Source organism: Megalobrama amblycephala, linkage group LG3, assembly GCF_018812025.1.
Source record: "Megalobrama amblycephala isolate DHTTF-2021 linkage group LG3, ASM1881202v1, whole genome shotgun sequence".
In the NCBI taxonomy this organism is placed as follows: domain Eukaryota; kingdom Metazoa; phylum Chordata; class Actinopteri; order Cypriniformes; family Xenocyprididae; genus Megalobrama; species Megalobrama amblycephala.
Genome location: NC_063046.1, coordinates 16791506 through 16815283, shown reverse-complemented (window position 1 = coordinate 16815283; position 23778 = coordinate 16791506). Strand labels below are relative to the sequence as shown.

The window sequence follows — 23778 nt, the reverse complement described above, 5'->3', positions numbered from 1 at the left end:
TAACACATCTCCCCCTATATTAACTTGTGCAAAAACACACAAAATAACACTTAACTTCAACATTCCCTTACAGTCTGACGCAAAGCATCCTGGGAGCTAGAAATCTGCTGCAACTCATTCAGTTTAAGTTCGGCTCACTAATAACAGATTTTGAGTTCACATAACTTTTTCTATTAAGTACGATGAACTTTCAGTACTATTTGAGAGAAACAAACTCATTTCATTTCATTTGTTTAAACGGTTCGGTTTTGTTAGAATTTGTCAGCTGTTATTTTTCAGCTGTTTGGTTGGGACATTTGGCTCAGACTGGTATTAAGAACTTTTATTGTGTCTAGCTCAGCAAACTTTCTGCAAACTGGGAATATCCATTATATGGAGTCAGCTGGGATATTAAAGGGTTAGTTCACCCAAAAATAAAAATTCTGTCATTAATTACTCTCACAACTCTCGTTCCACACCCGTAAGACCTTCGTTCATCTTCGTAACACAAATTAAGATATTTTTGATGAAATCCGAGAGCTCTCTGACCCCTCCATAGACAGCAATTTAATTACCACTTTCAAGGCCCAGAAAGGTAGTAAAGGTATGGTTAATAGTCCATGTGACTGCAGTGGTTCAACCTTGATTTTATAAAGCGACGAGAATACTTTTTGTGCACAAAAACAAAAATAACGTCTTTATTCAACAATTTCTTCTCTTCCCTGTTATTCTCCTATGCTGTTTATGTTGTAGAAACAGTCCAACGCTTCCAGGTTCTATGTCTGAACGCCGGAAAGCACTGCACTGTTTCTACAACATAAATAGATTTCTTTTTGTAACATTATAAATGTATTTACTGTCACTTTTGATCAATTTAATGCATCCTTGTTGAATAAAAGTATTAATTAAAAACAAATCTTACTAACCCCAAACTTTTGAAAAGTAGTGTATACATTTCTATAGGTGACATTTCAAACATCTATTTATCTGTTTTTAAGACTTAAAACTTCTGTTCTTAAAACTTTCAACTTTTTTACTTTAAACTTTCAGGCAATGCTTTTTCAAGCCATCATTCTTTACTAGTAATCCTTTCCTTGCTATAAAATGGCACTTGTTGCAATTTAATTTATGCTTCTTTAAATTCATAATTTATCAATTTATAATTTCATTCTGCATCCTGTTTGCTACCTCAATTCAAATTCAAATTTTAATTTAGAAGGCATTCTAAATTCAGTTCTGACTGGCGCACAACCTTGAAAGCATATAGACATCAATCCATCAAACAAAATCACTGAACATCCTCGCTCTGTTTCAGGTTTGGAGTCCCTGCGTGACAGTGGCCATTCCACACCACTACGATCGGTCTCCAATGGCAACTCATTCCTACGCTCCCATGGAAATGGAGCTGAGGGAGGAAGCGGAACAGCTGAATTTTCCGAGGACTCTTACAGTCCCTCTGACAGCGTGCTTCCCACACCGGTGTCCAACGACCCCTCATACCAGGCTCAGGTTCGCCACACGAACGGCCCCCGCAGCATGCAAGAGGAAGGAGGAACAGAACTCTGCACTCAAAACCAGGCGAGGCCACAGGCCGTTAAACCCAAAGGGAAACGTTCACAGCTGGAGAAGACTCGGCCAACCCAACACGGCCCAGAGGAAGGGGTGAATGAGTTTATCTGTAGTTTGGCCCGTCTTTTCTTAGTGACCCTGGCTCTGCTCTTTGCCCTCCTTCTCCTTCTTATTGTGCTAACAGAATCTGAGCTGGACTTGGCCTTTCTTAGAGACATCCGGAGGACACCCGAATTCCAGCAGTTCCACTATGAATACTTTTGCCCCCTTAGGCGCTGGCTGGCCTGCAAGTTGCGCTGGATGGGTGGGAATCTCATTAATAAATGACTGAAACTTGAGTGCATAAGCACCCCTCACTGTCTCCTGAGAGTGTAGTCTGTAGTAGTCTGAGAGTGGGACGTTCTAAGCATTAATATCATGGTACCATGAAATTAAAATGAAATTACTATTATCTACATAGCCAAAGCCGTGGACTTCCTACAATGCCAAGATGAAAAAACTGTATGTTTCAGCTCTAGTTATTGTAAAATTGTTCTCTGCAGCAGTTGAGTAAAAAAAAAAAAAATAGTATGTATAGCTCTTTAAATGCTGCTGTAACCCACTTTACCTATCATTTAAATATAATATATACACACTCAACCAGACTGTGACGAGTAAGACCTCATACTGCAATCAAAGACAAAGATGCCTTTATTGGTCAGACAATAGACAGGGGCAGAGACAGGCATTAAAGGTATAGTTGAAAATCCTGTCATCATTTACTCACCCTTATGTTGTTCTAAATCCTTAAGACTTTGGTTACTCTTTGAAACACATGATAGTTTGTAGTGAAACCTGAGAGTTTTATGTTCCTTCATTGAAAGTCCAGGCAGTTTGTCATAAAACAAATCCATATTGAATCAAGTGGTTTAATACAAATCTTGTGAAGACATATGATCATTTTATATGATGAACAGATTTAGGCTTTCATTTACTAAACAATGAGTGACACATAAATAAAGCACATCACATATGTGACCCTGGACCACAAAACCAGTCATAAGGGTCAATTTTTTGAAATTGAGATTTATACATCATCTGAAAGCTGAATAAATAAGCTTTTAGGACAATATTTGGGTGAGATACACCTATTTAAAATCTGGAATCTGAGGGTGCAAAAAAATCAAAATATTGAGAAAATGGGCTTTAAAGTTGTCCAAATGAAGTCCTTAGCAATGCATATCCACTCACAACTATACATTTATGATATATTTACAGTTACAAAATTATATTCATGGAACATGATCTTTACTTAATGTCCTAATGATTTTTGGCATAAAAGAAAAATCAATCAATTTGACCCATAGAATGTATTGTTGGCTATTGCTACAAATATATTGTGCGACTAATGACTGGTTTTGTGGTCCAGGGTCACATATGGCAAACATAAAGAAACTCAAATGTGCGTGTATGATGTGTGAGAATCAATGAAAACATGATGCACTTAAAAAAAACTTCATATGTGATGTATCTTTATATGTGAATAGTAGCCTAAGTTAAATCTGTTCATCATATAAAGTGATCGTATCTCTTCAAAAGACTTGGATTAAACTGCCCAGTTCATATGGATTCATTTCACAACACCTTTATATTACCCCGACTTTCAATGGAGGGACAGAAACCTCTTAGGTTCTCAATATCTTAATTTGTTTTTTGAAGATTAATCAAAGTCATATAACATGAGGATGAGTAAAGGATGAGAGAATTTTCATTTTTGGGTGAACTATCTCTTCAATGTTGAGAGCTTGAGAGTGAGTTTGGAGGATTTTTGGATGAGGTATTTTGTAAGTGCAATACGTTGGTACAGGGTGTAAATTTGATCCATACCATACTATAAACATGATTGCGGGTCAATGGTATGGATCAAAGCCATTGACAGAGTTATCTCTTTTAATAGTGCTCCAGTGGTGTTTTGATGAGAATTTAATAACACTTTACAATAAGGTTTAATTTGTTAACATTAGATATCATGAAATCATTAACTATTTATTCATATTTATAATGAATTAACAATGAATAGTACACTTAAGTTAAGAAATACTTTAAAGTGGTTGCTGATTGTTAGTTCATGATACCTAATGCATTAATAAATTCAACCTTATGATAAAGTGTTACAGAGGATACATTTGTGTAAAGACTTTAACACCAAGGCATGGGTCAACTGAAAATTTCCACTGACCTTTAACCAATCAACCCAGAGCGATAAAATGCCTATAATTCTTATTTCCATCCCGTACAAATGAGCACTGATATTAAGTGGAAAATGGTGGCCTTGAGATTTAAGTGTTCTGATGAGGGTGAAGAAAGTGCACTGGATGGACAAAGTAATGTGAAATGTTTGAAAGACTAAACTATTTCTGAAAAAATACTGAATTATCTATAATTTGTTCAATTATTTTTTTAAGCATGCATCAATAATTTGGAGACCTCATTCTTCCACTTACACAGCCTTAATTTTCATAATTAAAATGTGACGATGTCTTCTGTAGGCGATGATGAATTTGTTGGTTATCCGGATGTGTGACTATGAAATGATCTTATCCAAAGGCATAGTCTCAGAATGGCTGAAGTGGTCAATGCATTTTCAGTTTAAACCAAATGACAATATTTCATATGACAGTTTCTATTACATTTCTGTTGCCTTCATGTGACACATACTATAGTAAAAGGTTGTATAGCCGTAAGTAGTGGCGGAGTAATTTATTTTAAATGACAAACTGATGGTAGACACAAAGGTCATCTGTGGAAGTAATCACACATAACTATATGCACATTTTTAAATATCTTTGGTAAAAAAAAAAAAAAAAAAAAAAAAAAAAAATGCTTATGTCAAGAAAATAAAAATAAAGTCTAACTGGAACTCACTGGTACTCTCAAAATGTCAAATGCAAATGTCCCGAAAAGATCAGAATCACATTTGAAAACCCTAAAATGCAAGAAAGGAACATAGTGTGATGTAATTCTTTTATGTACTGTTGTGTATTGCTGTGTGTAGCTTCATAAAATAGCCTAGTACAACTAGAAACAGTATGCAACAATACCACTGATGGCACAGATGAAAACACCTGCATCGAAATCCTAATATGTTTGTCTCTGCTGGTGGTGATTATGCGATGATAGTAATACAAAAAGAAATGAAGCAATACAAATTACACTGATAAGCCAGCAGAAAAGTGTTTTGATAACCTAGAACAACAAGATGGTTGAGAAGTGCATTACAAATTCAGTAACCTTAGAATTTGTTGATTGTTTGTCTGGCACTGTGCCGGTTATAGATCAACTCCCATATACTGTGACTGACTAATTCTTCAGATCTGTTACTGATGGTGATGGACACTATTTCAGCCACTTCAAATGGTATGTTTCGCTCAGAGCAATAGCAGATTGAAATATTGTAGCTCAGAAGACAATCTGAAATGGATAATGAATTACACTGTTATACAATGACTCGGCTGTGCCTGAGCCCTGTGATCTTCCTGCTCACTGTATAGCATCAGATTATTATTTTCTGTAAATTTCATCTTTTGTTTTCATTGTTTCATACCAAAAAATTGGTTACCCTGTGTTGTACTAAGAAGACATTAAAGCAGTTTATTTTTATGTTTTTCTAAAAATAAATAAATAAACCTTCTCCAAACCAAACTGAATGTACTTATATGCAGTTTCATAAAATCATCAAATAAATAAGAAATTACACTTGATGTAGGTCTTCAGTATGTAATCTTGATTCTGTTTTAGTATTTACAAATTGCCTTGAGACAGTAAATGTTCTCTTCACATTCTTATTGAACTATTTTTAAATAATTTTCAGTAACCTTGCTGAGATCCTCTCAGATATTGCAGTAATAGGAACTACCCCAAATGTTCTTATTTACATCAGTAGCCTAAGTGTAGCCGACTGATGTGAAAGTGCCTGATAAATGATGGTTAACTAATATCTTAATGTATTTGAGTAATCAATCTGAGTGTACAGGTTAGTAGAGTGATCACTGCAGAAATCATTGCAGTGTTAAGCAATTGCCACTAGTCGGCAGAAACACTCCTCTCATCGAAAATCTCTCAACAAATGCTCATATTGCTAATGTTCGGGCAAACCTAAAAGCGAAGAGGAGAGGGGAGAGCTCATATAAAACAATTCATGTGTAATAAAATATGCCCAGAAAATGCCAAAGGTGCCATATAATCTATAAAGCCACAAACGAGATAATTTACCTCAGACTTGGTTTTAGATAGCCTATAGTGGATATTACTTTACTGAACGCACAATGTTTTATTCACGGTCACGGAAGAGATTAGACATTAAACAGACAATAAAAGGTAAAAAGTAGAGATGAGGAGAAATTCATAAAGCAGCAGATTGAACACGACACTGTCAACACTGAATTATCCAGCCTTAGTTCAAGCATGCTTTGGAATGTCACATTGCCATCTTGAATGTTTATGTGTTTTGGTCATAGACTTTCAATAACTCATTTTGCTCACAGCTCGGAGCAACACTGGTGCAAAGTAAGTGCTACAAATAAACTGAATGAACTATACTATTATCCTAACTATGGGCTTTAATAATAATGGAACACACACAAGCCAACGTTTTCTTTTAAACTGAGCAAATTGGAAGCAATGTAGAGTAGCCTATATATCCATACAAATACAGCAGATATTTTATTCCACTCTGAAATTAAGGCTTAATTTACCTATTATTTTTATGTTTAATAGTGCCTTATACATTACAGTTCTAAAGTTTGGGGTAAGTTTCTCTCTCTCTCTCTTTTTTGTAAGAAATAAATACTTTAATTCAGCAAGGATGCATTAAACTGATCAAAGTAACAGTAAAGATGTGTATAATGTTACAAAAGATTTAATATTTAAAATGAATGCTGTTCTATTGAGCTTTCTATTTATCAAAGAATCCTGAAAAAATATCAGGATTCCACAAAATATTAGCTAAGGAGCACAACTGTTTTCAACATTGTTAATAATAAGAATGTTTCTTGAGCACCAAATCAGTATATTAGAATGATTTCTGAAGGATCATGTGACACTGAAGAAAAATTCAGCTTTACCATCACAGGAATAAATTACATTTTAATATTACAATAATAATATTTCACAATGTTACTATTTCAACTGTATTTTTGATCAAATAAATGTAGCGTTGGTGCATAAGTGACCTCTTAACAGGTTATAAACTGTATCCATTCAGCCCATGTTATACAGAAGGGGTAAAGGATGGTAACTGGTTTCAGTGGTTCCTGGTGTGACCTGATGTTCACCTGTATATGTGGAACCACAAATCAAAATCCTCAACAAGCTCTCCATACTTCTATTGATCCACACTGGATGAAAACTATCATCATGAGATGTCCATGTAACTATAGCCTCATGGTGCTTGAAAAGTAACCCCATGTCCCCAAATACCTGATTTTATAGTCAGCTTTACTGGAGCTCAGAGAAATGCCTTGAGGCAGGCGAGCAGGTTTACTTGAATAGATGGTCCATTTAAGGGTTTTGCTGGGTTACAACAGCACTGACAAACACCACATATCCTCTCAACAACCACTTGGGAGCAAATTAACATGGTTCTACCCTGCTTACGCTAGTGGTGTCGGTCCTGTACTGAGCTCGAAAAACATAATAGGGACTTCTATCATGGATTTCAGCAAGATAATGATGTTTTAGTTAAAAAATAAAGCTAGTAAGTCGGTTTTGGAAATTGTGATGTGCTTGTGTGCCTATTTGTGGCCCTGCTATAATTAGCCTTCATGGCCACGCAAGCTGCAGACTGATTGGAAACAGCAGAGTCTTATGCCACCGTGCACCACCCCAGGAGTCCAAAAGCACCGAAAGAAAACACTGAGCTTGCAGAGCACACCCCTGAGTGTCAAAGTAAAGACAAAAACCAGAGTAAAATCTACTGCTGGGATGCTGGCTGTGATGACAGAAGAGTTTTGCTTGAGCTCTTAACTTTCTACGTTTGGGAAAACAAACTCTTTTGCGGCTTAATGTTGACAGACTTTAAGAATGTTGGATACAAGCAGCTGACTTTGTGAATTTGAAGACTTACAGATTAAGAAGATGAGTTCCAGAAGGCTGATGAACCGTTCGCTCTCGAGTGATGGAAGGTCTTACTACAGTGCCAGTGATACCCCCTCTCAGAATAGAAGTGCTGGCTGTAGGAGCTACCTGAGCAGTGTCCGATCTGAAAGCAGGTACAGGTTTCTGATTGCTGATGTAAAATCAGTGCCCTTGTGTAAAGCATTTAACCCCAGTTATTCAAGATCGACTGTCCCTGTAATATGATGATAAAAGCATCTCTGTTAAATGACTACTTTCAAAATATACATGTTTTTAGTGATTGTTAAATTGAAGATTTGTAATATATAATGCAGTAGTGCTTAAACAACAATCTAGATAGATAGGCATAAATAAACAGCACATAAATAATGTCATTCGCTTCCTTATATTATAAATGAATTCAAACTTATATGAAGTTTATAATTCTAAATAAACTAATAATAATAATAATAAAAACTGTGTAAGCCTAGAATACAGAGTGATAGAGAGATTCTGTTTCCTCACTACTAGATGATACTTGATTTCCTTACATTACTGTCAATAGTTCAGAGCTCCACCACTGGTCTGTCTGACTCTTGAAAGGCTTGTGTGAAGGTCATAAGGTTATAAATAAGTGCATGGCCACCCTCAATAAATGTCTTTTAGTATTCACCAGTGCCCAACTTACCACAGCAACAACGGTTTTATAAAATTTGTTTGGTCAAAAACGCAACCTTTAAATATTCTAATTATGAAAGATTTAATATGCACAAAATAAATGTATTTTGCATTATACTTTTCTTTGGAGATTTTACTTGTTTCAGTTTTTGCCAACAGAATTTTCAAAATACAGAAATTCATGTACTTATTTACAAATAGACCTGCTTGAGTTTCTGTGTGATTTCGGTCATTGCTTGTGCGCATGGCTGATTCTTGTGCTTGCTTCATCCCTGCTTAGCTACGCTGGCCATAGATTCTCTCAGTTCAAGCCATCCAGGTAAAAAGACAAGTGTTATCCAGAACTAACTAACTAACTAAACAGATTTCTCAGCAGGTATGGGTAATGGGTGTTTCTTCAATTTCAGGGACTTTTGTCCCTGTGGACTTTAAAAAAAATAGTCTCTTAAAAAACACTTTTCACACTAATAGTTATTTAATTCACTAACAATGTCAAACATACATACACAGGAGAATTCTGATGTTTTCCCATTTTTCATGAAAATTTGCACTTAATTTCCATTGAGTGTAATTTCCATCACATCTTGATGATGCACTGTTTAATAGCATTTCGTAATGATTTTTTTTTTTTTAATTTTATGTATCCTAATTTTATCTACCTATGCTTAATCAGAAGTGATGCACAATAAAAATATTCTGCTCACAATTGATATTTCAAGCATGCTATATGTAGAATTCAAAAACCTGTTTAATTAGCGACACCGGTGGCCGTTAAGTGAACTGCAGCCTGAAACGTATTGCTCGTGCTCTATTGGGGGCGTTCACGCGTGTATTCGTATTATCGTGCACATAACCCTACAAGAGACTGAACGTAATTCAAAGCTAAGCTCTTTTTCGTTATTTCCTTTTTAAGTGAAAAAAGAAGTTGGAAATACCTTTGCAGCTACTGTTAACGAACATCCTGACCCGATGTCTTCCACACTGCTGAGAGAAGTTTAGAATGAATAAATAGACTATGCTGCGTACTTTCCTTTTAATAATAAAATTTACACAACAAAAATGACAGCGGTGAGAAAGCAGTTAAGAAAGCATCTAAGCGATATGGATATGTTTGCAGCAGCTCTGCAATTCACCAGCATCATGTCGACAGATGAAGTAATTAAATAAAGTAGGCTATATTTGAGACTATAAAGATCTGTCTCTTGGAAGCATGTGTAAATGTCACATCCTTTTGATTTTCCCGGGAAAAACATCCCGAGTCTACAGGCTTTCATTGACAACAACCTATGAAGTTCTCTAAGGAAAGGTCTCGTTTTTTAAGTTTCGTTACAAGCTGTTCACTTAATACATTGTCAATAAAACAAGTGATTAATACTTGAAAATTCTTATATATAGCCCCTTTAAAATCACAAATATATATATATATATATATATATATATATATATATATATATATATATATATAAACCATATTATCTATACATAAAATGCATTTAAAAATGAATAAATTATGAAGTTATGGCAAAAAAAAGTTTAAAAGACTAAGTTTCTTTTTAATGTCATCTTCATGCAACAAAAATAAAACACAGAAGGAACATAGAATAAACACCCAATCTGTGAAGTCAATGTAAGATATTAAGAAAATGCTAATGATAAACACATTAAAGGTGCAATATGTAATATTTTTGCAGTAAAATATCCAAAAACCACTAGGCCAGTGTTATATATTTTGTTCACTTGAGTAATTACAATATCCCAAATGTTTCCAACTATTTGTAAATCGTGAGAAAATTGCAATTTTAACCAAGGCTCCGGGTCATGTGAGGAGTCACCTGACAATTGCGTCATACCCGTGTTACCCTCGGTTTCCGGTTTTATTTTGTAGAAACCATGGAAACACCAAAGACGCTTTAAAATATTACACGTTTTAATAGACAAGGGAACAACTGTTTTGATATATTTATAGACAGAAAAATTAATTATTGTTATATAGCTCAACATGTTTAGTCTTATTGTTTTTTTGCGAGTACCATGCTTTACCATGCTTCAGAGAAAAACACTATTTTGTGAAGTAGCTAACAGCATAATCAGATGCAGCTTTATTTTTAGTAACAGTGATACAGCATTTTCTCCATCATACAATACATTTTAAAATGAACTGCATGCCATTTATCAACACAAGCCATCCAATATTTAATATGATATTCTAAAATCGATCTAGCTTACTGCAGTGTGCAACAATCTCTCTCACAGCAGCCGCTGAGCGAACGCACAACGTTATAATTTTCAACACTCTCAAATGTATCTAACATGATAAACAGAGCTGCGTTACCTCATACTCATGCTCATGACCAGAAAAGCGGAAGTGGCGCCGGCGACTGTGTCATAATAAAAGTTCTGCTGCTCGTGAGGCGTGTGTTGCGCAATCGCTCCAGCGGCCTCGTTCAGCTCCCAAAACACTCGGTCCTGCTCTGCTTTATACTACAGTAACGTTAATAATCGCATCCATGAACATGTTTTCTTCCCGAGTCCTATCCCTGTTCTTTTCCACCGTCCGTAGAGATGGAGACCACATGTCCCAAGATTCCGCACTCAAACGTGGCGTCATCAAGCTACGCCTTTGTTTTGAATAGGCCTCTAGCGACCTCTAGCGGACAGATTTCTTGCATACTGCACGTTTAATGATGCGGTAACATCTGAATTACCTGCAATCTACAGTCAGTCACACAGCACCTTCTCAGCTAATTTATACAAAGTGTTGGTTATACATATTCCACTTATTTTAATATAGTCTCACCTATAACCAATGTAAATTAAGCATAAGATCAATTATATATTTATCTCCATTTTAGGAGCACTCTCTGCAGTGTCATGGCTCAGTTAACTGAGGAGATACAGCCAACATTTGAGTCCACCTTAAAATCCAAAGCTGTGTCTGAAGACACTAACGTCAAGTTCAGCTGTGTGGTCTCAGGTATTCCATCAAAGCAAGTGAATGCATTGTACAGTATAATGGAACATTACTAAGGTGGTTCAGACTTTATGTTCACCAGTTTTTGTTTTTGACCGTTACATTTGCAGGCTACCCAGTCCCTGAAGTGACATGGTACAAAGATGACATACAGCTTGACAGATACTGCGGCCTTCCCAAATATGAAATTTCACGAGATGACAAGACACACACACTCCAAATATACAAGTATGCTGTTTTCTGAGAACCTTTTTTCTTCTTTTAAATATTTAGTGAACATTTACAGTGCTTATTTCTATCTTAGCTGTACTCTGGAGGATGCTGCAATTTACCAAGCATCAGCACAGAACAGTCGAGGCATTGTGTCATGTTCAGGTGTGTTGGAGGTCGGAACAATGAGCGAGTTTAAGATTCATCAAAATTACTTTGCGAAGCTTAAACTGCGAAACGAGAACCGTCGCCATGAGCAGGAGGAGCAGCGCAATATAGGCAAAGAGAATGTCCCAGCTGCCTTTGAGCATGACAGGATGAGCAGTCCTGAAAGAGCCCAGAGAAAACGCAGGTCCCCCATGGAGACCAGGGCAATAGAGACCATCCCTTCAGAGGAGAAAGTCATGGAGGTGGATGCTCTCAGTCAAACACCTCCAGCAGAGGACCGACTAGCTGCTCCTGATCAAGTGTCAGCAGCAGCACCTTTCCATGGCATCTCAAACTCTGAAATGATCGCAAACAGAGACAAAGACAGCGAGGGGCTTACATATATCAATGATACTGTGCATAATGCCTCCAGCAAACAGACTAACGAGCATTATGTCAAGAAGAAGCTCAAAATTTCAACAGCTGCAACAGAGATAAGCAAGGAAAACAGACCAACTGGAAGAAGGGAAGAGCTGATGAATGAGAAAGTGACTTCCAATGAGAAGATGGAGGTACAGAACACAGTCGCTCAGATCGCCACAGTGACTGAATCTAGAAAGAAAATGGACATAACAGACACAAAAATGAATGAAAAGCAGTCAGTAAAAGTAAATAAAAGTGTCTCAGAAGAATCAAAGAGAGCTAAAGGTGCTCAGATCACTACTGTGATTGAATCTAAAAATAAAATGGACATAGACACAAAAATTAAAGAAAAGCAGTCAGTAAAAGTAAACAAAAGTGTCTCAGAAAAATCAAAGAGAGCTCAAGGTGCTCAGATCGCCTCAGTGACTGAATCTAGAACCAAAATGGTAATAACGGATACAAAAATGAATGAAAAACAGTCAGTAAAAGTAAACAAAAGTGCCGCAGAAGAATCAAAGACAGCTCAAGGTGCTCAGATCACCTCAGTGACTGAATCTAGAACCAAAATGGATATAACAGATAGAAAAATAAATGAAAAACAGTCAGTGAAAGTGAACAAAAGTCCCTCAAACGAATCAAAGAGGGCTCAAGGTGCTCAGATCACCTCAGTGACTGAATCTAGAAATGAAATGGACATAAGAGACACAAAAATGAATGAAAAGCAGTCAGTAAAAGTAAACAAAAGTGCCTCAGAAGAATCAAAGAGAGCTGAAGGTGCTCATATTTCCTCAGTGACTGAATCTAGAACCGAAATGGTCATAATGGACACAAAAACTACTGAAAAACAGTCAGAAGAAGTAAACAAAAGTGCCTCTGAAGGATCAAAGAGAGTTCAGGATGCTCAGATCACCACAGTGACTGAATCTAGAAAGAAAATGGACATAACAGACAGAAAAATGAATGAGAAGCAGTCAGTAAAAGTAAACAAAAGTGCCTCTGAAGATTCAAAGAGAGCTCAGGATGCTCAGATCACCACAGTGACTGAATCTAGAAAGAAAATGGACATAACAGACAGAAAAATGAATGAGAAGCAGTCAGTAAAAGTAAACAAAAGTGCCTCTGAAGAATCAAAGAGAGCTCAGGATGCTCAGATCCCCACAGTGACTGAATCTAGAAAGAAAATGGACATAACAGACACAAGAAAGAGTGAAAAACAGTCAGAGAATGCAAAGGAAAGTCCCTCAGAATCAAAGAGAGCTCAAAAGCCCATTGCAACCCAGAAACGACCAGAATTGAAGGTTTCCATGACAACCCAGACAAACAAGGTGGACGAAAACACGAAGCTAACGGAGTCACTTCAAGCTCTAGATACTATCCAGAACAGTAATCCCAGATTTATAGACAACAAGCTCATGGATTTTGATGACCACGGGAATAGAAATCCAGTAAGTATATGTGTGAGGATCTTGTCTCATTCTTGTGGTGGGAATGACGTCAGTGTGGACACAGGGAAGAGGAATGCATCTGCATGCTCTCTTAGGGGCTTGGTGAGTGTTTCCTCATGCTCTGGCCGTGACCTCATGCGAGTGTAATGTTCCCAGCGGTAGTGAGACCAGTAACCCCCCTCAGCCACAATCATAAACTATAAATAGAGCCACAAGCATGACTTTGATGATGTGACAAGACCCATCTTAAATGACGCACAAATAGGGTCACAGACAATGTTAATATTCCCATCACGCACTTTGTGGCTCCAGGGCACACAGAAGTAAAGAGATCCTGAGATCCATCAGATATGTTTGCTGTCCTAAATCACCTGTTGCTACATGGCGTTTTAAAAGTAGATACAAAATAATACAACTTTACTGTGTAAGCCGTAAGTGCTGTGGACAGACCAGCTGCTCTCCTTTTAATATCCCACATTCCCCTCTGATCTCATAAAGCCTTAAAATACTCTCTAAATATGGCCAGTGCAACAGCTTCCCCAAGGCAATAGATGCTAAATAAGAAGCAAAGATAGACGTAGTCAACTGAAAACAGGTGGCTTCTCATTCTAACTTGTAATCATGTACAGTAATTAGGGCATTCACATGATCTAATATTGGGGTCTGTCAAACAAAGTAATGTTGAATCCACTTATTTTCTCTCTTACTCTTGTTCTTTCTCTTATCCTAGCTAAATGAGAGATAATCGAGTGCTAATATTACAGAGGTTCAGCTAATATAATGCTCTGTTGATTTTAGATTAAGGACTCAAGTGCTAAGAGGGAGAATCTCCCTGCAGATTTACAGTGGTCAGGGATCTGGCATTAGTGCAACAGAACCAGTATATGGTTTAATTGTGTGGAATGAGTAAATTAGCTTTCCATAAAAGAAATGTTTGAATCTCTTGAATTTTTTTAAATATAAAATGTAAATAGGTCCACGAGAATATATATATATTGGTATATGGTATACATTAAAGGGATTATAATTTACTCCAAAAAGAAATTTGTCATCTTTTTCTGACTTTTGTCATTCCAAACCTGTAGGACTTTTTTTGTTGTTTTTTGTCTGTGGAACACAAAAGAAGATCTTAGTGTTTTTTTCATACAATTTAATGCATTCCCCAAGGATGCATTAAATTGACCAAAAGTGACAGTAAAGACCTTTGCAGTGTTACAATAGTTTTCTGTCAGATAAATTTCTGTTCATCAAGTAATCCTGAAAAATGTATCATGATTTCCAAAAACAACTGTTTTCAATATTTATATATAATAACATATGTTTCTTGAGCACCAAATCAGCATATTAGAATGATTTCTAAAGAATCGCATGACAATGAAGACTGGAATAATGGCTGCTGAAAAATAAAAAAAAGTAAATTAAATTTTAAAATATATTAAAATAGAAAACACTTTTTTTAAAACTGTCAAATATTTCACAATATTACTGTATTTTTTATTAAATAAATGCAGCCTTGCTGAGCATAAGAGACTTAAAAGAATATATTTAAAAATCTTAAACTTTTAAAGTGTATTGTCCAATAAAAATCTTTCATTACATAAAAAAAAAAAAATATCTTATGTGTTCCACAAAAGAAATAAAAGTTAGACAGCTTTGGAACAACATAAAGGTGGGTAAATGATGACATAATTTTTATTTTTGGTTGAACTATCCCTTTAAGTCTTCTGAAGATAATAATCGAATTCAAAATTCTATGATTTCAGGCTGCAGGTGATACTCACACAAAGCCCACAGAGCCACCAATTCATGAAGATATTCCTCCTTTTCATAAAGAAGTGGCCAAGAAGTTAAAGGAGCAACCCCCATTGATGTGTGAGGTCACTGCGAGTGTTACGGACACACTCAGTTCCTGCCACCTTCCATCACAAGGAGAGAAGTTGAGAGCAGGTAACCAGACTGTGGCATCAACAAAGAGCAGTACACTTGTCACAGGCCCTCAAAACACTCAGCCGAGTGAGAAAATCTCCTCAGGTCATGTTTCACACATGCTTCATGATGGCCAAGTTACAACAGCTATGAGTTCCTCATTAGGAGATGACACATTAACCAGTGTGTGTGGGAAGGATGGCAAAGCTGAAAACCAACTTGTCAAAGAGTCTGACAAACCTAAGGGGGAAACAAAACCTTCATCTATGTCTTTGAACAGTATGGAAGAAAATGAGATGACAAACATCAATACAAATACAAATGTGCCTGTACAGAACAGCATTTCAAAAGAAGAATCGACGGCAATCTCAAACCATTCCACAATTCAAGTCATTGTCACAGAGTTTGTACAAACTGGCATGTTAAGCTCCAATGTGGTGCAACCACAGAGCATGAATAGCTCCTCTATTTCTAAAGTTGAAATAAAAGATACTACAGCCGGAGAGTGTGAGAGCTCTTCTCTAGTAGCTACAGACAGTGTTGCTAAAATGGACACACAGGAACAATCTAAAGTTACCACGTTTGAAGTACCTGTATCAGCCGATCACAAGATGCAGAGTTACTCTGCAAAAAAAGGCAATGATCATTCTGGCCCCTCTACATTCCTCTCCCAACATTCAAAAGCTTTACCAACAGAATTTACCATTCCTGCAATATATATTACAGATGTGGACAGCACATCTGGACATGTGGACAATACAGACAAAACTGTATGCAAGTGTGCTATTAATAAATCAGATATTGTTCAAATCAGAACTGAAGCAAATGCAGTAACCTCTAATGTGACAAATAGCAACACTGTCAGTCAAACAAACAAAACCACAGCCATTTTGGAATCTGAAGGTCTGTGTGATGAGAAATTTGATCTTTCCCTACGTTCACAAACTTCTGAAGTCAGCAAGCCTGATCAACTGCCACTAAGTCAAGAAAACCTGATTCAAGGAGCTGAATCATCAAGTGACTGTTCCACTGAGAATGTTGCAACAGGTTTTATTAGGCTTTCAGAGGTTACTACGCAATGTCCTAATGACGACAAAAGCACAAATGAGTCCGACTTAACTGAAACCAGTCGTCTTCCAAAAACAGATCTAAATCTGAAAACTGATTCTGAATACTTCATAAAACAATTGAAATCAGCTGCATTGGACCTTGAGATGTCAAATCAAAGTTCCACCAGAGCCACGTTCAATGCTACAACACATATCAATTCTAAAGACAATGTTAAATATGGGGAGGAAGAAAATTCTGCAGTGAAGGTATCAATCCCACTGAAGAATACAGACCATCAGGACAACTCTACTGCTGCCAACAGTGAACCTGCCACCAGGACGAATCAAAAGACTACATTACCCAGCACTAAAACAGAGACAAGTGAAATAGGACTGGCCATTTGTCTTGATGAAGCAAATAGAGATGCATATCAGGGGGACAAATTATCTTTGAAAACACAACCTGAATCTTCATTACAATCAGTCAGTAACTCACCACTGAAGACACCATTAGAAACGTACTCCCCTCGTCTCACCCGGAAGAGTGTCCCGGCTGACCTCCCAAAACCTGCGGGAAATGAAGACATTAAGCCCAAATCAACAGAGAAAGACAAAGAAAACCAGTTCAAAGGTAAAGATATCATAGGAATGAACACACAATTACATCAGTTATTTTCAATTAATAGTGTAGACAAATGGTTCACAATGGACAGAAAAGCTGAACTTTCAATAATGCTTGCCATGTAATGGTGTGTTTGACCGTAAAACAATGACGTGTCATTAAGTATAGTAGCTTTTGCCACAATTACATTCAGATATTTGGGCACACATTTCATTTTATGCATTCCCTTCATGGCCTTTGTGTTGCTGATGGCTTTTGCTCACTTTTTCTTTGGAAGCTGTGCACCTCACCATTTTGGCACTTTGTTATCCCCCTATATTTCCATTTCTCTGTCTCCTTCCCTGCAGTTCCACAGGTTATCCGTAAAATCCGACCAGAGGTGTTTGACGCCTCTGGACATCTAAAACTCTGGTGTCAGTTTTTCAACATAGTAAGTGACTCAACAATAAGGTGGTACAAGGATGAGGTGGAGATCTCAGAGATAAAGAGAAGGTAAGGCACTCCTAGAGTTTTACTGACCCCTAGTGTTATCCAGTGCTTCAAGCCTTAATGCTATCATCAGTGGTGTCATATGACAAAACGTCCAATTTACAACATATTACATGCAATATATGTGTACCAACATTCTTTGCAGCCTGCTGGTATATTGTTTTCTGTTTTAGTGCAGGAGATGAGGCTCAGGTGTGCTTGGCTATTATACGGATGTCCAAAAGAGACTGTGGTGTTTACAGATGCACAATTACCAATGACTATGGCAAAGATTCCACAGAGTATCTTCTCAGTGCAGAGTGTAAGTCTTTCTAATATGTTCAAATTCTTACAAAATTAGTTCTAGAGAATTCATTGTAATTGTGACAGTGTTTTCTGTTACATCTGTTGACAGTTCTTTCCAATATGTTTCTGCGTGAGGAGCTCCAGGAAGGTAGAAAAATTGCAGCTGTTATAGTGCTTTGACCCCTCAGTATACATATTGTATAAATGTCCCTTTACCATTTCTCTCTCTCTCTCTCTCTCTCTCTCTCTCTCATATGTAGTTGGGGAGGAGATTGAGATGACTCCTCTGATCTTTAGTAAAGGTCTTGCTGATGCAGGCTGCTGGGGCTCAAAGTTCTATGGCCGTGTCACAACAGAAGAAGCTCAGGTAGGAATGGGATGTGAGCACAAAACCAGAAGGCTGAAGGTGATCTACGGGTTAGATCCTGTGTTTGAGTCAGGCAGCTCATGCTTTATGAAAGTGCGGAGCCCTATTGCATATGAGAGCAGAGAGGAGACTGTTTTGGCTGAAAGGAATCTCCAAATCACAAAACAGGTGACAGATCTTTTAAGTTTTAAAAATATCTGGGTAAATTTCTTAACAAACTTCTCAATTTTTAACACTTTTATCCCCCACAATATTTAGAATTTCTTCCCAAAAGTTCCTAATTTATAGGACTGTACATTTCTAATTTATAGGAATGTAGAATTCAGAACATGGCCAGAGAGTACTTCAAGATCTTTGCTGCAGAGACGAGAACGATAGAGAGCTTTGGTGCAGCACTGGAGTAAGTGAGGTTTTTTTTCCCTCTACCAAGCTCTGCTCAAAGCATGTGATTTCATTCCATAGTTTTATTACAGTAGCCTATATGTACTGTACTGTAACGAAGTTACCTTCTGTTCATTTAGATAAATCACAACAGGCTCGGGCAAGCAATTCTTAAAATCTTCAAGCAATACAAGCTCTCGTAACTCGTTAAAATCACTTACCTTACTACGTAGCTGTGCACCACTTATCAAACAAAATCCCTTTCTCCGTTGCAAATTCCACAAAAGTCTGGATAGGATTTTTCCTGTGTCCTCTAAACTTCTGCCTATACGCCTCGGGAACTAACTCATAGGCGCGAAGAATAGCAGACTTCATAGATTCATATTTTAGACTCTCGTCTAGAGACAACGTAGAGCATACCTCCTGAGCTTTACCTATCAACTTGCACTGCAATAATAGAGACCAGACCTCTTTAGGCCAATGAAGAGAAATAGCGATGCGCTCAAACGCACTGAAATAGGAATCTACTTCAGATTCTCGAAATTGAGGTACTAATGCAGTGTGCTTACTTATGTCAAATGTAACTTGTGATGGATCAGTCTGCGGAGAAACATCAGAGACCTGACCTGGATCCGACTGCGCGGCTGACCCGTTAGCAACCTTCATTGCCTCCAGATCCAGCTGTCGCAGCTTCACCTGCTTGTCAGCCTCAATCTCGAGCCTGCGTATCTCCAGACGCAGATTTAGCTCAGCCTGACGTGCATCGGCTTTCTCTTGTGCCTCATATTGCAAACGAGCCAAGCGGACTTTCAGTCGCGCCCTGTCTGTTGAATCAACAGAACTTGGAGAAAACGGATCAAATGGTGGCAAGCTGGCCTTAGCATCGGCAATCCCCTCCGCCTCGGCATCAGCTCTACTACTCCGCTTATCCGCATCATCCATAAGGCTGAGATTTGCCACAGCAACGTCGCCCACACGTACACTCCCGCTAGACTCACCATCTATAGTATTTGGCATAGGAAGAACATTTAACTCACAAAGACACTGCAACAATTTACTTTTTATGTCTCTCTTAAGACCTTGTTTGCTAACAGTAATCTTATAGTGGTCAGCTATCAGCAATAAATCTTGCTTCCTGCACAAATTAATCTGCCCTAACGATGGTTTAGTAACAAAATTCTGCAAATTAAACGTTTCCATAATGCACAATAAGCAAATGACACTTCAATACCTCCCCGCATGGGTACGATGCCAGAAATTCCAGAAACTACTCTCCGTCAATCGCGACCAGCACACACGCACACACAAATGATCACAATTATAAAGTGATTCGGGACTGAACGATCCCGGACGAGCCCCCATTAAATGTTATAACTTCCTAATTTTGGTCTAGGGTTAGAAGGGGTAACATTGAGATTGTGACCATTGCGTGTGCGGGTGGTGGTAGCAAAAGACAAAATGCTACGAGAACTGCCAACAAACGGAATTTATTTTACAATCAAAGAAAGAGGGAAGAGGCGTGAGATAATAAGGTTAATAATACAGTACTAACAAAGTAACAAAACAACAACATGAACAAAAAAAAAAACAAAGACAATATTTACATAAACAAATAGAAAAGAAACAAAAATAATAAACCGGGAAAAAGGACAAAAAGCGGCGCCAAAGAAAAGAAAAGAACAAAAACAAAACCCAAGCTAACTCAAGTTCAAAACTAACCAAACTTATTAAAAGAAAAATGATAACGCTTAGTCTTCAGCATGTCAAATGGCATAACTTACCTACTCTTTCTACCCAAACAGAACATACATAAGTGGCGCTCACTTCTAACTGATGTGTCTATACATTGAAATCACTGAGTGTTGCAACATGTACGTCACGTGACATACTACCTGTCCATTTCCCATAGGGCGAAGGGAATAACAGTCGAAATAACAAATAAGAAAACAAATAAAAGAAAACAGAAATGACAACTCCAAGCTGTACAACATAAGAGTGTCATTGCACCAAAGAAACTTAACAAAAAGGGCAGATTTAAACAAGCACAAAAACAGGAAAGCAAAAACTATCTTCGCGTCCGTCAAGCCGCTCTTTTAAACCCTGGCGCCCGTACAGGATTGGCAGCGGGTAGCATACCATCATGCACGCTGATGAAGATTAGCAGCCTCCCAAACCAATAACCGTCCCGTGTAGGCGTGCCTAGGAAAAAGGAGGAGGAAAGGAAAAAAAAAACACACAGAGGCACAAAACTACCAGGACGTAACACAAGGTCAAACAGCATATGAGGATCCTAGTTGATCTCACATGTGTTGTCACTGTGATTATGTATATTTTTCAGGGTAATCCCTCTATACTTCCTGTACTGGCCAGGAAGCAGCGTTCCTTATGCAACAGTGGAGGCAGAGCTTAAGGGTGTCTATATGCGGTATTGTGGAATGGATCGTACCAGGTCACTGGTATTAAATGAGAAATTAGAGGTGGGACAAAAATGTTCTTCTCTCCAGCACTGGATCCACCAGTGGACCAATGGAAATGTGCTGTTCTCCAGACTTGAGGGTAAATTAGAGAAATGTATCCAAAACAAATGATTCTGCATGTCTTTTCACTAGTTTTAGTTTAAATTATGACTTTGATCCTATTGTTTTTTTTGTTTTTTGTTTTTTTTTTGCAGGAGTTGATACAATACTAACAAATATCGGAATAGCAATCAGGTCAAAGGGGTGGGTACTTGTATGAACAATTCATTCAGGTTTTCTGATGGTAAAATTTATTTTTTTTTGAAAGAAGTTAATATTCTATTGCATTAAGTTGATCAAAAGTAAGATTTTTACATTGTCACAAAAAAACTATATTTCACATAAATGCATTTCTTTTGAATGTTTTCTTCATCATAGAATCGTTGTGTGTATCGTTTCCACAAAAATATTAAGAATATTAAGAAATATTAAGAAATCAGCATATTAGAATGATTTCTGAAGGATCATGTGACACTGAAGACTGGAGTAATAATGCAGAAAATTCAGCTTTACCATTACAGGAATACATTACATTTTAAAATATATTAAAATAGAAAATCTTTTTTTAAATTGTAATATTTGATGGTATTACTGTTTTTACAGTATTTTGATCAAATAAATGCAGCCTTGGTGAGCTTAAGAGACTTCTTTCAAAAACATTAAAAAATCCTACCGACCCAAAACATTTAAATGGTAATTTATGTGATTTAATGGGTTTAAACTTTATAGTTGAATTTAAAGTGCTATAATATGCTGTTTTTTCTTGACGCATACTTTTTTTTTTTTTTCCGATGCAGGTATCAGGGGTTTCCTTGTGAGGCTAATCCGAAGGTTTTTGAGCAGTTTCACATTCAGCATCAGTGTAATTACTTCTGTGGTCTCTTAAACCTCAAACCTCTCAAAGCCCCAGAAACACTTCAGTCTCCAAACAGATCCAAAGGCACAAGCAGCCCACTACTACAACGGAGAACAGCTCCCAGCTCCTCCAGTCCCCAGACCTCACGCAAGGTCACAAAGAGCCCCAAAGTATCACGCAAACTGAACCCTCAGAACTCAACCTAACCAGAAATAATGGTGTTTAAAGTAGGATATACATAGGCAAAACTAAAGAAAAAAGGAGAGGTACTGTATGTCTGTTATTGATCAGAAAGTTTGCCTACTGATCAGAGTGTAAGTAAAAAACATTCTTTTGATAAATGCAACATTTTAAATGAAATAAGTAAATCCAGAAACATAACCTATAGTCTTCTACTGCAGTAGTCCTTACAGAATCCGTTGTATAATCCTCAGAGGTTTTGAAAGGGTATTGTATAACTGTGTGTGAAAATGTCAAGAGGATCTGTAGCACTACAAAATTTTATTACCTCTTTGTTTATTTCCAAAGGAAGTTCAGTGCTGTTGGCTCACTAGCTGTTTGTAAATAATAATTTAAAAATATATATAAATTTAGTTATGAATGACGTTTTATTGTATGAGATGAGTGATATATATCATTTCCATTTGTTGTAGATTAACGTGATGCATATCCTGAAAATTGAAAAATATTTTTCAAAATATAATCTTTAAGAACTATCGTAAGCTATTGAATGCTGTCCATTAAAATGCTACGGCACTTTATAACACATATTCTCAAATCTTTTGTGTTCCACAGAAGAAAGTAACTTGCTTTTTGCACAACAAGAAGGGGAGAAACATTTTTCATTTTTAGATGAACAAAGACTATCTATGGCTGAATTGAGCTTGAAGCGATAGGCATAAACAGAAACTGATGCTAACATTATTTATTATTTATATAATGACAGTGATTTAAATGTTGAGTTGACATTTGAAATTTTAATTTTGTCTGTTGTGTCATCTGATCTTATCTCATATATCTTATCTCACATTACATTGCTGGATCATTTGATCTAAAAGCCAGGTAATGTTTCTTTACATTTGGCTTGGGTGAAAAGGGAAAGGAATCCATCCAAAGAGTACATTGTATGTCTCATATGTACAAAAATTTGTGGATTTTGACTTTGTCACAGAATGGAATAGACAATTATATAAACATGCAAGTCGGAGTAATTGAATTAATCTGCTCTATTTCACCTTGTTTATGAGACAAGCTTGTATGCAGGAAGGACTTTGTCTGTATACATTCTGTTTTAACAATAGCTTTACTACAGCTCACAATGACAGCCATTTTGCAACCGGCCCCAGAACCTGATTTGAATGACCTTAATTTAACAAACAAATTTACGACTAAAATCACTTTTTACCTTGTTTTGGTAATATTGGGTCAGTAAATATATAATAAGAGGTATTAATGCAGATAATCATGAAGCTAAGACTAGATTAACTGATTATGATGATGAAAATGTTGACTATATTGTAGTTGTAGCAACAAATGAGCATTGTATCAATAATTGTGACAACATGTGAGGACATTAAAAAAAAAATCCAGTTAACACAACTAATGTAACCTTTTTTATAAATGAGCATATATGCAAGAAGTATAACCTGGAAAACATTCATCTGATGACCAGTTATTATTAAGTTAAAATGTATTTATGAATAAAGTAAAAGTGAGTGGTATAAGACATGGATACTGTTATATCCAAATTAAAGGAAATTTGATCAAATCAA

The 23778-nt window shown here is 36.9% G+C and overlaps 2 protein-coding genes and 1 long non-coding RNA gene across 6 annotated transcripts in view; 2 read left to right on the top strand and 1 right to left on the bottom strand.

Moving 5' to 3' along the window:
* frmd5b (FERM domain containing 5b) overlaps positions 1-2798 on the top strand; it is a 25987-nt gene extending 23189 nt beyond the window's left edge. The window contains exon 14 of the mRNA XM_048184301.1: positions 1295-2798. Within this exon, the coding sequence (XP_048040258.1) occupies positions 1295-1875 (581 nt within the window). The 3' untranslated portion in view covers positions 1876-2798. The remainder of the gene's footprint in view (positions 1-1294) is intronic.
* LOC125264704 overlaps positions 1-9732 on the bottom strand; it is a 13344-nt gene extending 3612 nt beyond the window's left edge. The window contains exons 1-2 of the long non-coding RNA XR_007184111.1: positions 9255-9732; positions 7652-7786 (exon numbers count right to left, since the gene is read on the bottom strand). This is a non-coding gene — a long non-coding RNA (uncharacterized LOC125264704). The remainder of the gene's footprint in view (positions 1-7651; positions 7787-9254) is intronic.
* alpk3b (alpha-kinase 3b) lies at positions 6807-23778 on the top strand. 4 transcript variants are annotated; one of them, XM_048184297.1, is made up of 14 exons: positions 6809-7796; positions 8600-8638; positions 11172-11293; positions 11401-11518; positions 11595-13617; positions 15279-17121; positions 17460-17604; positions 17775-17902; positions 17996-18034; positions 18147-18421; positions 18565-18653; positions 20973-21190; positions 21306-21354; positions 21948-23778. In XM_048184297.1, exons 1-14 carry the CDS (start codon positions 7663-7665, stop codon positions 22210-22212), a joined length of 5487 nt encoding a protein of 1828 aa, XP_048040254.1. In that variant the 5' UTR covers positions 6809-7662; the 3' UTR covers positions 22213-23778. The 4 variants fall into 4 exon arrangements, with proteins under 4 accessions (XP_048040257.1, XP_048040254.1, XP_048040256.1 ...); XM_048184299.1 differs by having other exon boundaries at positions 6810-7796; positions 11595-13515; XM_048184300.1 differs by lacking the exon at positions 21306-21354 and having other exon boundaries at positions 6807-7796; positions 21948-22187.